This window comes from Nomascus leucogenys, chromosome 4 (genome assembly GCF_006542625.1).
Source record: "Nomascus leucogenys isolate Asia chromosome 4, Asia_NLE_v1, whole genome shotgun sequence".
Taxonomy (NCBI): Eukaryota; Metazoa; Chordata; class Mammalia; order Primates; family Hylobatidae; genus Nomascus; species Nomascus leucogenys.
Window position 1 is genome coordinate 10028552 of NC_044384.1, and position 17456 is coordinate 10046007.

Here is a 17456-nt window from a genome sequence, read left to right on the forward strand (position 1 = left end):
CCATGGGCTGCTTTCCCATGGTGGCATTTAACACGTTTCTCTGCTCTTTGTAGTTCTGTAAATTGGTGGTTAGATTTGTAAATTTGTAAATTTGGAGGCTTGATTAGCATCAGGTTTGATTATTTTGAAAAGGCTATGACTTCCGGGTGGTACTGTGGAAGCATAAATGGCATTTGTGAATTTGCAGACACTGATGATTGTTGCCTAGAACTATCAATTCGTTTAGGCATGACTAATACTATTTTAAATGTATTTCTTAGTGTTAGGTTATTATAGATGTAAATCTCCCCCAAAATCAATAAAAATACATGCACATTGAGTGCAAAGTGAATTGCAAATTAATTTTTTCAAGTGTTTAAAGTCAAAAATACAGTTTTATTTTATTAGAAAATTTTTTTAAAAAACTTTTAGGTTTGTGGGTACATGTGAAGGTTTGTTGCATAGGTAAATACATGTTACAGGGGTTCGTTGTATATATTATTTCATCACCCAGGTATTAAGCTCAGTACCTAATAGTTACCTTTTCTGCTTCTCTCCCTCCTCCCACCCTCCACTCTTAAGTAGACCCCAGTGTCTGTTGTTTCCTTCTTTATGTTTATAAGTTCTTATCATTTAGCTCCATTTAAAAGTGAGAACATGTGGTATTTGGTTTTCAATTCCTGCATTAGTTTGCTGAGGATAATAGCCTCCAGATGCATCCATGTTCCCACAAAAGATATGATCTCATTCTTTTTTTATGGCTGCATAGTATTCCATGATGAATATGTAACACATTTTCTTTATCCCATCTGCCATTGATGGACGTTTAGGTTGATTTGATGTCTTTGCTATTGTGATTAGTGCTGCAGTGAACATTCATGTACATATGTGTCTTTATAGTGGGATGATTTATATTCCTCTGGGTATATGCCCAGGAATGGGATTGCTCAAATGGTAGTTCTGCTTTTATCTCTTTGAGGAATTACCATACTGCTTTCCACAGTGGTGGAACTAATTTACACTCCCACCAACAGTGTATAAGTGTTCCCTTTTCTCTGCCACCTCACCAGCATCTGTAATGTTTTGCCTGTTTAGGAATAGCCATTCTGACTGGTGCGAGATGGTGTCTCATTGTGGTTTTGGTTTGCCTTTCTCTAATGATGAGTGATATTGAGCTTTTGGTCATATGCTTGTTGGCCACCTATATGTCTTTTTTTGAGAAGTATCTGTTCATGTCCTTTACCCACTTTTTAATGGGGTTGTTTTCCTCTTGTAAATTTGTTTAAATTCCTTATAGATGCTGGATATTAGATCTTTGTCAGATGCTTAGTTTGCAAATATTTCCTCCCATTCTTTAGGTTGGCAAATTTTTTATCCAAAAAATATTGATTGACTTCTCTACTTTATGCCAAGCATGGTTCTAGGTGCTAAGCACAGAGTAGTGTAAAATGGTCTAGCTATACAAAGGCTTGGGTTTACGAAGCTGACAGTAAAAAGACTCAGGGTTTTGTGAAGTTGGTGAGGGATTTTGCAGAGCTGCTCAAACTGCATGCAGAGCTGTTGACCAGTGAGGATGGTGAGGAGGACCGGTCAGTAGCCGGGGAGGTGCTGGTGGGCAGAGGCAGTGGCATGATGTGAAGATGTACCCAGCAATGTTTGGGTTACCCAGGGCATGAGCGGTGGTTGGAAAAGTGATGAAGCACTGAAATAATTTCCAAGGATGATTTGTGGTCAAGCCAGAGAAGCCACATACAAAATAGAGAATATTTCATCATGATATCCTGCAATAAAAATCATGGGAAAACAACACAGCGTATTCAGTGTTTATTCTAAGTAGTAATACATAGCTATATATAAGTATAAACTGGTTTTCATTATTTGTATTTGTTTTATTGAAATCAATCTTTTTTCTTCCCAATTAACTACGACATTTTGGTCTCTGTTTCACATGAATCCACTTTCCAGTTCCAAGTTCATCAGGATCCCAGGGTTCTCTTGCTTGTGTGGGCTCTTCCTGGCAGTTCTTTTCAAGGTCATTTTGAGCTGCCTTTCACTGAGTTGTGCAGGAGGAGCCTGTGGTCTGAGAAGCCACAAGCAATATCTGAGGCAAGGCAGGTTTGGCTGACCTCATAATAGGTCTTGATTTTCATCTAACACCAACCAGTTACTCTGTTTGTCAGGAAAAGTGAATCAGGGGCTACTCTGAGCTTCTGAAGCACCTGGCTCTAGGGTTGGGAACCGCTTCTTTCAGCTGTAGGCTGAATCTATTGAGAGGCAGGTCAAGGTCCTCACATGGGGCCTCTGCTGTAACCTCCCTGCACTTTGCTCCCCAAAGACAGCTGCATCCCCTCTAGGATTTTCCCCATTGCTTCCTGCATTGTCCTTTGTGAAAATGCAGACATGGCTATGAGAAGATCCCTGTTTCTACCCAAGTCAGCAGGTTCATGGGGGCCTGAGAGCATGGTTTTGGTTAGAAAGGCAGACAAAGGAAGCTCCTGAGATTGGACGGGGCAGCATCCAGAGAGAAGAAGAAGAAAAACACAAAACAGTTGTGCGTGTGAGCACTGAGGACACGCATCCACACTGCCTCTTACTTCCCAGGGACCGGAAGGGCTCACATGAAAGTCTATTTCTCCTTCTTTCTTTCATTTCTTTTTTCTTTCATTTCTCCACATGGTGTGCTAGCATCTGATTTTATGTTGTCACGCATTTCCTTCTTTTTTCATGTCTTCCTTTCCCTGTTTTAATTTTTATTTTAAATTTCCTTTTGTTTCTTTCAAGCTTTTATTTCCTTTTTTCCCTTTTTAAATGAATTTTCTTCCTTTCCTTTTCTTTCTTCGCCTTTTCTTGTGTTGCTATATTACTTAGAGACGAAATGTTTTCCGGGTGCGTGTTATGTGGGTAAAGTGCTACCTTTGGTAAATAGTCATACAGAGGAGAAAACTGGAGTGCTGTGGTTTTCTTTTTACAACATTTTGACACATGGAACCACATGCTAAAGATGAGAAGCTAGTTTTTGGTGCGGCTGAAACTATCGTAGACATAATATTCTAGTTCAATAGATGGCAACTCTTATTGCACTTTAGACTTGCTTTCATTCTCTCTTTTGAAATGTGACATCTCTTTTTTGTTTCTCTGTCTCCTTTCCTTCTTTTTTCTTCCTCTTTTTTTCTTTTTCTCTCTTCTCTTTTTCTCCTTCCCTCCTTCCTTTCTCTCTTTCTCTATTTCTTTTTTCTTTTGTTTGTATGCCAAGACGATGGCTCCTGGGCCAGCCCTGAGTGAAACTGTCACATAGTTGAAGTGACAGATGACTTCCCACTTTTTGCATTTCTCCCTTAGTGCCAGAGAGTGTTGTGACATCATTACTGCCCAGGCCTCATTCTACTGAAACAGCAGGTCAGGAAATTGTTGGCATTAGTGATGCTATCAGATGAAAGAAGGTGTTCATCACTGATAAATGGATCCACTTGTTACCTTGCTCTGTTATCTTAATTTTGAGAAATAATTACTACAGTTTATTCTTTAGATCAGGTTCCCAAACCTTTTGGTCTCAAGACCCCTTTACGCTCTTTTAAAAATTACTGAAGGCCCTCAGGGTGTGTTTGTTTATGTAGGCTATATCTGTCATGTTTACTGTATTAGAAATTAATATTGAGCAAAATTTAAAACACAGGAATTTTCAAGCACACCCACCGCTAGCTGGCAGAGCCTCTGGAAATATCTACCGTATACCTGTGAGAGAACTGGAGTGAAGAGGGGGAGTTTCATCTTCATATCACTAGGAAACTAGATTTGACCTTGCATATCCCCTAAAGGGACACAGAGATGCCAACGGCCCCCAAACACACTCTAAGGACCACGGACTTAGATATTTGGTGACAATTACTGAGTACTTTACGCTAGGAATTCCAGAAATGGTGTCAGGAAGGTGGGAGAATACTGGTGGACTTTCATGGTATCAAGAATTGATACCACATGTGGGGCCCTACTCTACCCATGTGTAAGACAACCCTGTATATCTGAAGAATGAGATCATGTGTGTCTTCAGTGAGAATGATTTGGGATCTTTTTCATACCTGTCAGGATCTTAGCCAGAATCATTATAACCTGAACATTTGATACTGTAGATCAGTGTCAGAGACACCAGCCCAGCATTATTGCCTAACAGTCTCTTTGTAAAATTCAGCCTCTTGATATGATACCAAGAAAAGCACCAGGGGTTTTGGCTATGTTTCTCACTACATGGTTAACCAAGTAACACTGACGGAACTATGTGTGAACAATCATATCCTCTTTTCTATTTATCTCCTAGACTTAAAACAAAACAAAACCAAACCCTTTCTCTTACAAGAATGTGGCATAAAGAGGTCATTCACGGCTGGGCACGGTGGCTCATGCCTGTAATCCCAGCACTTTGGGAGGCTGAGGTGGGCGGATCACAAGGTCAGGAGATCGAGACCATCCTGGCTAACACGGTGAAACCCCATCTCTACTAAAAATACAAAAAATTAGCCGGGTGTGGTGGTGGGTGCCTGTAGTCCCAGCTACTTGGGAGGCTGAGGCAGGAGAATGGCGTGAACCTGGGAGGTGGAGATTGCATTGAGCTGAGATTGCGCCACTGCAGTCCAGCCTGGGCGACAGAGCAAGACTCCATCTCAAAAAAAAAAAAAAAAAAAAAAAAAAAAAAAAGTAGTATAAAGAGATTATTCACAATGGAAGAACTGTGTTAGGTAACATCACCAATCATTTTTATGATTAGGTATCTTCCACTTGGGTGTCCCAAAATTTGACAACCTGGATCTAATCATTTACTTCTTCTTTTCAGATAGTTTTGAGGCAGCTGTGCCATCAAATAGCCACATTGTCTCGGAACCTGGAAAGAATATCACCCTCGCCTGTCAGCCTCAGATGACGTGGCCTGTGCAGGAAGTGAGGTGGGAAAAGATCCAGCCCCATCAGATCGACCTCTTAACTTACTGCAACTTGGTCCATGGCAGAAATTTCACCTCCAAGTTCCCAAGACAAATAGTGAGCAACTGCAGCCACGGGAGGTGGAGCGTCATCGTCATCCCCAATGTCACAGCCTCAGACTCGGGGCTTTACCGCTGCCACTTGCAGGCCAGCGCAGGAGAAAACGAAACCGTGATGAGACTGACCATAGCCGAGGGTGAGTGAGCACCAGACATCTTCCGGTGTCAAACATGGAAAAAGCCAGCCCCGTGGGCTGGTCTCTGTTTTTGTTTATGGTAAACATGTTCATTTAATGTGCATATTCAGCATTTTTTTAAATGGCTGAATTTAGGTGAGTTGGCCATTATTCTAGTATTTAGGGTTTCTTTATCTTGTGAATCCATCAATCACAGATACCACGATAAAAATCTTTCCAATTTTCTTATCTGCCACCATCCTGAAACTTAAAAAGAAATCGGTAAAGGGCTGAAAAACATATGGTATTACCAGCCTTCAGGTTTCAGCTGTAGAACTCCTATCTTCCCAATTACGTGAACAGTTTTGATGGTGGTGATAAGGTGTTAGAATCCCCATGTACCCCAGCAATACAAGACAGTGCTAGGTTGATATGTCTGAATCAGGGCTGCGTTGAGTGCAATTCAGCAGGTGTTTTGAGAATGCGGTTGCCAGTTTGCCAGACAGGAGCCTTTTTTCTCTCAGTCTTTTTAAGATGTGGATGCAGAAACAGACTGATGTTGTGTCTTAATATTACTAGGAAAATAGGTTTGACCTTGCAGATCCCCAAAAGGGACACAGGGATCCTCAGGGCCCCCCAAACACACTATAAGAACCACTGACTTAGATATTTGGTGACAATTACTGAGTATAATCTTTGTGCTGGTGAAATTGGCCTTTGGGGCTTCCACCTGAGCAGGCCTCCTCCAAGGCACTACACTGTTTGTGTATTAGGCATTTGTCTTTTTTTGTCACAGTGAAGCCTTTCATTGTGTTTCAGGACCTGCAAAACCTAGATCCACTTTGCATAAGTATGAGAAAAAGTAATTTCTTTCACTTACAGAAGTGCTAATATAGAGAGGCCCATACAGAGGTCTGTGTAGAGGCCTGTATTACAGTTGAGAGGGGGGAAGGCCAGCCCAGGCTCTCCCAGCTCTGCCTCTGGGCCAGCTTCCTCACTGTCAGGACATGGAAGAGAAAATAATTTATTTTTACCTTTCACTTTGTTCTCCCTTCTTCCTTTCCTTCCTCCCTCCCCTCCCCTCTTCCCCTCCCCTTCCTTCCCCTCCCCTCCCCTCCCCCTCCTATCCCCTCCTATCCCCTCCCATCCCCTCCCCTCCCTCCCCTCCCCTTCCCCCCTCCCTCCCTCCCTTCCTTCCTTTCTTCCACCTGAGCAAGCCCCTTCCAAAGCACTGCACTATTTGTGTATTAGGCAGTTGTCTCTTTTGTCACAATCTTACACTAAATTGTGTAAGATTCCAGCCCCCACAAAACCTAGATCCACTTTGTATGATTGTGAGAAAAAGTGATTTTTTTTTCACTTACAGAAGTACAAATATAGAGGTCCATATAGAATTCCGTGTAGAGGCCTGTATTACAGTTCTCTCCCTCCCTCCCTTTCTCCCTCACTCCCTTCCATCTTTCCTTCCTTCTTTCACTCCGTTCCCTTCCCTTTTCTTTTCTTCCTTCCCTCCTCCCTTCCACATGCTTTCAGCCAGCGAATTTACCTTTGATGTTAGACTTGTAGAGCCAACGCTTGCTAGGCTTCGGCTGTCTCTTTATAGACTCTGCTCATATTGCAAACTGATATTTCTTCCTGTGTTGAAAATGAAGAAGAAAAGGTTTTGTATAGACAGAAGCCTCCACTATAGCTCTGTGTATAATAAGGAGAGCATTTTCAGGGGATAGCGTCTTTTCATACACAATCACCTTAGACCACATCACGCCTCCCTTGTTCCTCTAGGAACTGTGGTGAGACATACATTGGACTTAGAATTTAATGGAAATGATGAGTGGTTGGTGAAATATTTGGGGGAAGAAAAATTAGCAGAGACTTCTCATTTTAAATGTTGACTCTGTTCCTTCAGACACAGACAAAAAGTATTTCTTACCTAAAAATCCCTTGCATTATGGAAGTATTTTTTGAAACTGGTCAGGAAAAAGAAACAGTGAAAACAGATTAGAGACCAAGGGCAAGAAAAAAATGTTCTATTCAGAAAAGTGTCATAAAGAGTCATTTTCAAACACATGTAAGATTTTGACCATTATATGCTGAAAAAGTAATTGTAAACATCTTAAATTATAGAGAAAATGAAGGTAACAGATTTTTAGGAGATATGGTTATTTAACTCTTACTAATTAATAAAAAGTCATTCATCTGTCCAAAGATGACTAAGTTTCTTGTACAAAACTATTTCTTTGTATGTAAATTATAAACAGTGTCAAAATCTGCCAATGAAATGAAGATGACCAAATGTAATGGTCGGTATTGTTAGTGTCCATGTGTTTTGAACAGTTGCAAATGGCTTTTTGACATTCAGTTGACAGATTGAAAGAATGTCAAGTGGACCTTGTATCCATTAGTAAAAAGTTATCATTGACAGAAGATGACAGCCATTGACTCCATGTTTCTGTTTAATTCCTTTTTTCAATTTTTATAAGTGAAAGATTGAATATAAAAACGTAGATGCAAAGCAAAACAGATCATTTGTGTTTTCTCTGGTGCAATTTGATTATTTCACGTCTTGAGGCTCTTTGGCCAAAAATCAATGTGGAGATTAAAGCAGAGAGACAGATATAAGATGTGGGACAGATTTAATTTATTTCAACTGTCAAGGGAAAGGTGATTGTGGCAGATTTTATAAATTACGGTACATACTTTTGTTAGTTCTCAACGACTTCTTTTATAGCACATAGTATTGGATCTAAAAGAGAGATTTTTAGGACTCTCATATCCATACACGCACACACACACGCGCACACGCAGACACTCACGGACACACATACAGAGAGGGGCTCTTCCCCTGACTCCTACCTGCCTACATTCATCTTCGGACAAGTACCAGGTCACTCAACAGAGGACCCCTGCCAACCAGCAGGTCAAGTATCCAGGCCTTGATTGGTTTCGAACAGAGGAGAAAATGGCAGAAGCAAGAACTGAACTCAAATTTACCATTGACTTTCTTTGCTGAATGAAAATAAGTGTTTCTCTTGTCCTTTGCACTTATGACCTGAAATGTAGAATGAAATAGTTCCAGACTGACTTTTCTGAATTTGAAACTTGCCCGGACCGAAGAGCAAGGAAAGTGGGGACGTGGGGAGCACAGGGGAATGTGTGTTTATTGACAGTGACTACAGTTATTTTTGGCCCTGAGTATCCTCTGGATTTTCATTTGTCATAAGAAGTATTTTAGGTGCCACTAAAATAATTTGTCAAATATTTTAATATTAGCTAAATGATGTGCAGACTACTATTGTTTAAACTGACCTTATTGGCTATAAAAAGAATGAAGACAAAAGAAATAAAATCAGCTCTTGCAGAAAGTTTCTGGAGGAGGCTAATATTGAAAAAACTTCTGTTTGCCATTGATAAGTATAATTACTCATGTCCTTGTATAATCATCTTCCGCCAATGAGACCACTCAGGTGGGACCATCAAGGTTCAAATGAGGCATTGATGATTAGAGCTAAGGAATGAGGTGAAACAGGTTACGAAGAGTAACCCCAAATATGCAGGAGGAATGGGGAGATGGTGCATGGGAGACTGTAGTCAAATGACTAGGTTGGTATGGAGAGTCTAAGTTATGTATTAATATGGGACGAGGTAGGTTAAATTAAGTGATGACAGTGAAAACCTGCATCTCATATAATTGTCAAGCAAAGCCACCATTCATTCTTGAGCAAAGATGGCAAAACAATAATCAAGAAAGAATAAGTTGCTTTATAATTTTCAGTGTGCAAGTCTTTAACATTTTTGGTTAAGTTTATTCTCAAGTACTTTATTTCTTTTTATTGTTATTGGGGATGAGATTTTGTTTTAATTCCTTTTTTGGATAGTTTGCTGTTTGTGTACAGAAACCTGACTGATATTTTGTATGTTGATTTTTGTATCCTGCCTCTTAACTGAATTCATTTATTAGTTTGAACAGGTTTTTTGCATCACTTTTAGGGTTTTATACATATATGATCATGTCATCTGCAAATAGAGATAATATTACTTCTTTCTTTCTGATTTGAATGCCTTTTGTTTTCTTTTTCTTGTTTAATGGCTCTGATTAAGACTTCTTGTACTATGTTGAGCAGAGGTGTTGAAAGTGGCCACCTTTGTCTTTTTCCTGATCTTAGAGCAAAAGTTCTCAGTTTTACATGACTCAGTATGATCTTAGCTGTGGGCTTTTCATAGATGGCCTTTATTGTGTTGGGGTAAATTCCTTCTGTACCTAATTTGTTGAGAGTTTTTTTTTTTTAATCACACAAGGTTGTTGAATTTGTCAAATGCTTTTTATGCTCTATTGTGATGATCATGTGGCCTTTTTATATCACTTTGTTAATGTGGTGTATTACATTGATTGATTTACGTATGTTGAACCATCTTTGCATGCCAGGGATAAATCAGAATTGATTAGAATGTACAATCCATTTAATGTGATGGTGAATTTAGTTTGCTAGTATTTTGTTGAGGATTTTTTCATCTGTGTTCATTAGGGATGTCAGCCTGTAGTTTTTTTTTTTTTTTTTTTTTTTTTTTTTTTGTGGTGTCTTTGGCTTTGGTATCAGGGTGATGCTGGTCTCATAAACTGAGTTTAGAACTGTTTCTTTTTTTTTTTTTAAAAGAATTAAATCATTTATTGATTACACATGATAATGTAGAACTGTTTCTAAACTCAGGATTGGCATTAATTCCTAGAATGTTTGATAGAATTCATCTGTGAAGCCACCTGGTCCTGGGATCAGTGATGGGTCACAGGCCCCTGATCCACCTAGGCTGGGCACAAAGGTGTCCTACACAGGGGAGAGAGATACTGTCAGCATGATTTGAATCTCAGTTTGTGCTTTCCACTGCCTCAAAACACTCACACTTTCCTACTTTCTCCTTTTTCTAACTGACTGAGTTTCCACCACATTTGCTTTCTTTCCTATAGAGTTTCAGCCAGGTCTCAATGTCTGTGTTTTTTCCACATCAGACCAAACTGCTTCCCCGTCATTGAAATATTAAGCATCTTGGATTTCTCAAACTTTTATAGTCTGAAAATTGCTACCCTCGAGTGACTTAATAACTTCCATCTATTTGTATTTATTTATTTATTTTTTGAGACCAGGTTATGAGACTGGCTAATTTTTGTATTTTTGGTAGAGATGGGGTTTCAAGGATGGTCCTGGGCTCAAGCAATCCCCCTGCCTCAGCCTCCTAAAGTGCTGGGATTGGTAATGTGAACCACCACACCTGGCCTGCATCTATTTGTAATGTTCCAAACTCTTATTACCAGAAATTAATTGAGATTAAGGATTATGGCATCTGCTTAAAGTTGTCAAAGCATCTTTTCAGAATATGCCCAGTAAGAGTTCTTGACCAATTATGTTAATGTTTCTATTCATTCTAATAGGGGCTGTGTCCATTTTAATTTTGCTTTCTACCTCTTTTCTTTCCAGATTTTTTTCTTCAATGTTTAACCTTTGAGGTTTACTGATTGTTGATCAAAGAAACTGAACTTTCAATAGATCAACTGCAATGTTTGGAGAAAAAACTTTCATGAATTCTTGTTTACATATATAACTTTCAGATAGGGCTATTTACTTTTTTAACTTTCATTTTCTAATTTTGAATTTTTAATATAAGTGGCACATAATTGCTGGTCATCCGAATAGAAGGATGAGATTAGTAAATTAAGATTACAAAAGTATTCACTAGGAAATCATAGTGCCACAGCTAAGAGAATCTTCCCAGATATTTCTTCTGGGACGATGTGAGGTATAGGATTGACAAGGAGGAAGGACAGGGGAATAGAGTGCTGTAAGTTATAAATACATCCCTATATAGATGATACATCTTATTTACACAGATTATAAATCTTGCCTGTAGATGGCTTGGGGGAGGTTACTGACTTTGAGACTCTGTGCTCCTGAGTTGGATTATAAAATTATTGAAGAAAGAAAATAAATTTTGCTTATTTCCTTGGCCTTTTATTTCTGTCAAAAACCAACCAGTTTGCTCCCAGTCCATTTGGATTCCAGAAGAGTTTGAGGTTGTAGACAGGACAGTTTTTTTTTTTTAAGGATTCCATTAATCCAGAACCTTCTGTCCCACGCCTATGAATTTAGAATAGATATAAAGTTTGTAGACATCAGAACTGTCTGAGCTGGTGTGCACTGGGCTGACAGATATGTCCCTTTCCATGACATTGTGTGGTGAACCTCAGCCTTTTATTATCTTTACCTACATGGAAAGTAAAATGTCCGTGACAGTTAATTTATATGATGGAGCAACACGACCAGAATCCCAGAGCACCGTGTCACTGCTCACAAGCTAAAATAGCCTCTACTCAAACAGATCAACCACAATTTTCAGCCCAATTTAGTTTTCTTGGTGAAACTGGGTATCCAGATGAAACATAGTTTCCAGCATCACAAGTGAGTTGATTACTCAATAATGGCTATTATGTCGTTGCATCTTTACTGTTGCCTCTGCCCAGATCATTTTTTAATGATCTATTGCATTCAAAAAAATGCAACCGGTCAGTTAATTTGTTTTGTAAGCCCTACTATGGATCTATTCATTTTTTGAACACACAAAAACCTAGAATGTTTGCCTGCAGTCATTTTTTATACATACTATTATTGTATAGATAAGTAAGATATTGAATAATAGTGATAAGTTATTGTCAGAGGGAATGAAACTCTAAAAGTTTACATGCTGAATTTATTTGATGACACTCTTATATTGAAGGACACTGTTGACTGTATATTGCTACCTCATGTACATAAGGCAAGTTCTAACAGAACACCACTATAAACAATGCAAGTTTGTAGAATCAGAAAGCAGTTGATCCTAGGAACTGCTGTTCTACAGGTGGACCTTTATCCTCCGACTGAATTTTCAACTCTTTTCATAAAGTTTTTCTCTCCCTGGGAACTTAGACTGCAAGTCGGGATTCAAATTCAGACAAATGTACTGATTTTCTTCCTACTTAAAATTCACACGTGGTGCTTTGGGAGGCTGAGGCGGTAGGATTCCTTGAGCCCAAGAATTAGTGCCTGCAGTGAACTATCACTGCACCATTGCACTGCAGCCTGGACAACAGAGCCAGACCTGTCTCAAAAAAAAAATAAAAAAAAAAATAAAATAAAAAAAAAGAAAAAGAAAGGAAAAAATAGTCAATGCATGGTTGCATAGCTACATTTATTTGAGACCTTTCAAATGACTCTGACTGCGAAATAACCATTTATACTTTATTGTCATATATGGAATTTACATTCTAAAAGCACCTGGGAATTGTTAACAGCTTGAGGTTGTCTCTTAGAGCCTTATTAAAAACTGAACATAAGTGATTGTGCAAAGATTTCTCCAAAGGCAAGTAGAAAATTACTTAAAATGTAAAAAAAATTATTCTTACAAGATTAATAGATTTCATTCTTAATAGAAATTCTAATTTAAGTATTACAACTCAATCAGTCGATTACTTTGAACTTCATCTGAAGTATTTCAAACATTATTGACATGGCTCCTGATAAATATTCAAAGGCGATGTACTGGGTTTGTGGAGGACTATGTTGTTTAAGATAAGAGGACGGAAAATGAAGAATAAACAGATCTGTCATAAGTAGAGGTATATCTTTAAACCCCAATTTGTATCTTTAAGCTATTATTTATACTAAAATGATTCAGGGATTTTAAAAATACATTTATTCAACAGAGGAATATAAGTTTTTTTGGTACAACTTTTATAAAATAAATATTTTACAATCTTCATTGAGCACTCTAAAATTCATTTCCAGGATTAATTCAATGTTTTTAACTTTGGTAGAACTCAAAGGTAGGCCATGGTGTTCACAATCCTTTAGATATGAATGGCATTTTAATTAATTAACTCACAGGGAGAAATTCTTTCACAAGTATCAAGTTGAAATGTTAATATTCTCAGTTGGATTGGTGGAAAGTGAAAATGGCTTTAGCTATGTTGGACAGTGAGTGAAACAATGAAAAAAAACCTTTTTGTGATGATGATGGACACGGGTAAAATAAAAAGTAGATGTTGAGTTGAGAAGATATCATTAACAAAGGGTGGGATATTTTCAGTGGGATGCAATGTGTAAATGAACCCATGGGAGTTTACACATGTATGTTTATACATTAAAATGTTATGTATGTTATGTATGTATGTATGTTATGTATGTTTATACATAAAAATACAGGCTCACCAAGTATAGTTATCCTGCTGTCACTGTGTCTTCAGTTTTTCACATCTTATGTGGAGGATTAGGATTGATTATTCACTCTTTTAATTTGTGTGTGTGTGTGTGTGTGTAGGTGTATGAACTGAGATATCTATGAATATTTGTTAGGAGGAGTAACAAGTTTATTTTTCAACCTGCCATATGGTAAACACTCAACAAATACACACGATTGTGTGGGCAATTTTATAACCACACTTACCATATGCACACCTGCCAAATCCCAAATATTTTAATCCAAACAAGTCATTTTGCTTTTATATTGACTATTTTCTCTTCCTGATCCAGCAAATAAAGGTACCAGTTTTGAAATCTAATCATATAATTCATTTTTAAATTCTTGGCTCTTTTTAAAAAAGATGAGATGGGTAAAAACTCTAGAGCATAAAGCGGCAGATTTTGAAATTATTCCTAGAGTTATTATTTCTTATAGCCAGGCATCGGCTTTCATGTTTTGTAGAGCACTTAGGGAATTTTCTTCATAAAATGGTTTAAAATTGGATAGACTACTTGGAGGTCAATATTCAGCCTAAGGCTTGCTGAATTTCATATTCTGAAAAGATCTCTACAACATTTATAGCACCTTTAGATATAGATCTTTGTATATACTATATAGTTTGCATTTTCAAGTTTCCTTTTTTTAAAAAATTATTTTTACTTTTTTTTTTTTTTTTTTTTTGAGACGGTCTCACTCTGCTGCTCAGGCTGGAGTGCAATGGCACGATCTCAGCTCACTGCAAGCTCCGCCTCCTGGGTTCAAGAGATTCTTCTGCCTCAGCCTCCCGAGCAGCTGGGATCACAGGCACCTGCCACCATGCCCAGCTAATTTTTGTATTTTTAGTAGAGACGGGGTTTCACCACGTTGGTCAGGCTGGTCTCGAAGTCCTGACCTCAGGTGATCTGCCCACCTTGGCCTTCCAAAGTGTGGGATTGCAGACGTGAGCCACCACACCCGGTCACGATTTTGAAGTTTTCTAAGGACCCAAGGAAAAAGTTATAAGTAGCTGTTCTAAGAATTACGTGTCACAGGGCTTTGTCTTGGTTGCTATATGATAAACACACATACCATGTTTCTATGTGTGCCAGTGGCTGTTCTGAGAATTTACTCGTACTTACTGATTTACTTGTCACAGCAGCCTGACTGCCCACGTTTGACGTCTGTGGAGTGTGAGGTATGGAGAGTTGACGGGACTTATCTCAGGCTTGGTAGCTAATAAATAGAGGGGCAGGGATTCAGATCCAGGCTGACTGGCTTCAGAGTTCCTATTCTTGGCCCCAGCACTACTTTTCTGCTCAAAGTGGAAGAGAAAAACTACTCTCATCAGGAGACTCATCACAACAGAAGCTGGTGATGGTGGAGCTACAGAGCGTCCTTCTTCAAGAGGTTTATACAAGTGATGGGTTTCAGGCTGAACCAACGTCTAGAGCAAGTTTAGGCAAAGGAGTGGGGGAGTGGGGGTGGTGCGTGGTCTCCCGCTATTTTATTTCAGCTCGGGTCCTTCGCTGACACCAGTGCTGTGGGGGGACCTTCTCCTCTTCCTTCCTGTCTTCCTTCTAGGGGCTTGCGCACATCATGGAGTCACGTGAGGCAGGCTGTCCACACAGTGCCATGAGGGACAGGCACAATCAGGTAGCAGGCATGAAGGCCTGGAGGGGAGGTGCTGGTTGCTGGTGAAGTCACATCCACACCAGGAACAGATTAGGGGAACTTTAGGAGTAGCCTCTGGGCAAAGGAGACCTGGTGGTGGCTCAGGTCTCATAGGCACAGCTTCTGGCCACTACAAAGCACCTGTTCTCATGGCCTCACCAGATCCACCCACTGGACGCTTCCTGTGTGGGAAAGCCCACTCCCTTGAACAACTTCCCGGGAATCTGCTAAAAGTTCCCAAGCACGCCCTTCCTTCCTCCTCCTGAGGCTTCTCCCTTCTTCTCTTCCTATCAAATCCTGCTCTCTTGCTCTTGTACCCAGACTGTAGTGGCTTCTTGAAACCAGAGCTGGAGTAATCAGAATACTAGTCCCTCCTTCCTTAGGGACAGTGAGGGCTTCATCTCTAAAATCTTCCCTCCAAAAGCAAAAGTTTATTTTCCATATTAAAACATTCTGAACACATATATTCTCTCATGTTTATGTAGTTTATATTGTACAGCTAAATACATAATATATTTAAATGGTATGGTATGCCTATTGTGTGTCTTGTTGCAACCTGCAGACACCAGGTTGTTTGTCTTGATTTCACTACAGCGTTTGGAAAATTTCCTATTTCCTGAGGATAGGCATGATGGTAACACTGTAATGTAGAGTTATACCTGATTAAACAACAGTAGTAATAAAAATGTACTGGAGAAATAGAAGCAAAATCTCCTCCCTACCCAGAAAACTGCTCCACAAAGGTAGAAAACAAAATAATTTTGTTATTGAATAAGCACTAAATCAGAATATAATGCATGTCACAGGCACCCCCCTAAGAGACTGCAAAGACAAAGAAATCTCACTCTCTCATACAGCCAAGTAGATACAACCCATTACATACATGGTCTAAAGATGAATGATAACTAGTCTTCAAGTAAGAGGGCTTGTCAGACATTTGTCACACATGCTTCATCCTAGATTCAACTGGTAACTGGGGGTGACTGTGTGTTAGCTAGTAATTGGCTTTATCCAAAGGAAAAACAAACTTCTCACATCTTTATGACAGGAGGTACTTTTGCACCTTGAGTGAGGTGCTTGTGGTACTTTTCTACCCTCTCAGAGACCGGGAAGGTAAGGGTGCTGTCTTCCTTGATGGTTACATCTCAAAGGGCTGGCTCCCAGGTCCTTGAGAAAGACATTTCTCCATCAAAAGCTGACAAGAGACTTATCTGGCTGTTAAAAAGATGTGCATGTCTTTCAAAGAGACAGAGACAGAACTGCCAATTACAAGTTTTCTAAAGTCAATACCCTAAGAAAGGAGGGAGGAGAAATCCACGGGCAGGCTGGGGCTCAGCAGCTGGAGCTCCCCTGGAAGGTGCTTTCTGGAGTAGAGCAGTGTTTCTCAATGCCATTCTGTGGAACACCAACATCAGGATCATCTGGTGTGCTTGCTGAAAGACATGGATTCCTGGGACTTGTTCCCAGGCCTAGGAATCAGGGTGATATTCCACAAGGCTCCATGTGGTCATTTGTATTGTTTTTAGAGACAGGGTCTTGCTCTGTCATCCAGGCCTGGGACTACAGTCCTTAGGACGGCCTGCCTGCAAGGTTGGCTGTCTGTGGGCATGTGGGAACTTGGATTTTTGGAGGCTTTCGACCATTCTGTAACTGATGGGGTGGCTTATTCTGTCTAAACTGTTTATACAACCCATGTGGTTTATGCTAAACCCCTGCTTTTCTTCGGGGATATCAGCCAGTCCTTCTGACTTTGGCCAGGCAGCTTATCCCTTTGCTGATTTGCTTTGGATCCTTCTGCTGTCATAAACCTGAGCTGTGAGCGTGGCTACAGGCTGAGTGCTGTGTGTCCTTCCAGCAAATCCCAGATCCTGGGGAGGGGGGTACCCTGAACACAACTGTGAAATAGTGTGTTGGTTGCCTTTTAATACTGATGGCTCATTTTAAGATGATATTTCTATTATATTGTTATAAGAACATATACATTCTCATACTTGTTTTATTTGAAACACAGTTTACATATACAATAGGCCTTATTTCTGTAGGCAATAAGTAACAAGATGTCTTATATACATGCATCTTCTAAGTTTAGTAAAGCTTATTCCTTTTATAAACCAAGTTTTTAAATTATCATTTTTAGATGGAAAGAGTTCGAAGCTGGATAGCATGATTCTTTGCCTTACTAAACAGAGGGTAATAGATATAACCATCTTGTGGCTGTGCTGGTGTCCTCTGAGCACCGAGTCTTGCACTTTGCTCTATGTGGTGGGCTGTAACTAGAAGCAAGATGGTTAATCCCTGCTTTAAATTACCTTGTGCCATTATACTCCTGTATGTTTGTTTGTTTGAATTTGGTCCCCTCGCTCACTACAGAACATCACCTACCTCATTTGTTTCCCTCAATATTCCATAGTCTATT

At 39.5% G+C, this 17456-nt stretch overlaps 1 protein-coding gene across 2 annotated transcripts in view; it reads left to right on the forward strand.

The window, feature by feature from the left end:
- CD226 (CD226 molecule) overlaps positions 1-17456 on the forward strand; it is a 92592-nt gene that overhangs the window by 54786 nt on the left and 20350 nt on the right. For both annotated transcript variants that reach the window (XM_003264329.3, XM_012506268.2), the window contains one exon: positions 4805-5146. In XM_003264329.3, the coding sequence (XP_003264377.1) occupies positions 4805-5146 (342 nt within the window). The remainder of the gene's footprint in view (positions 1-4804; positions 5147-17456) is intronic.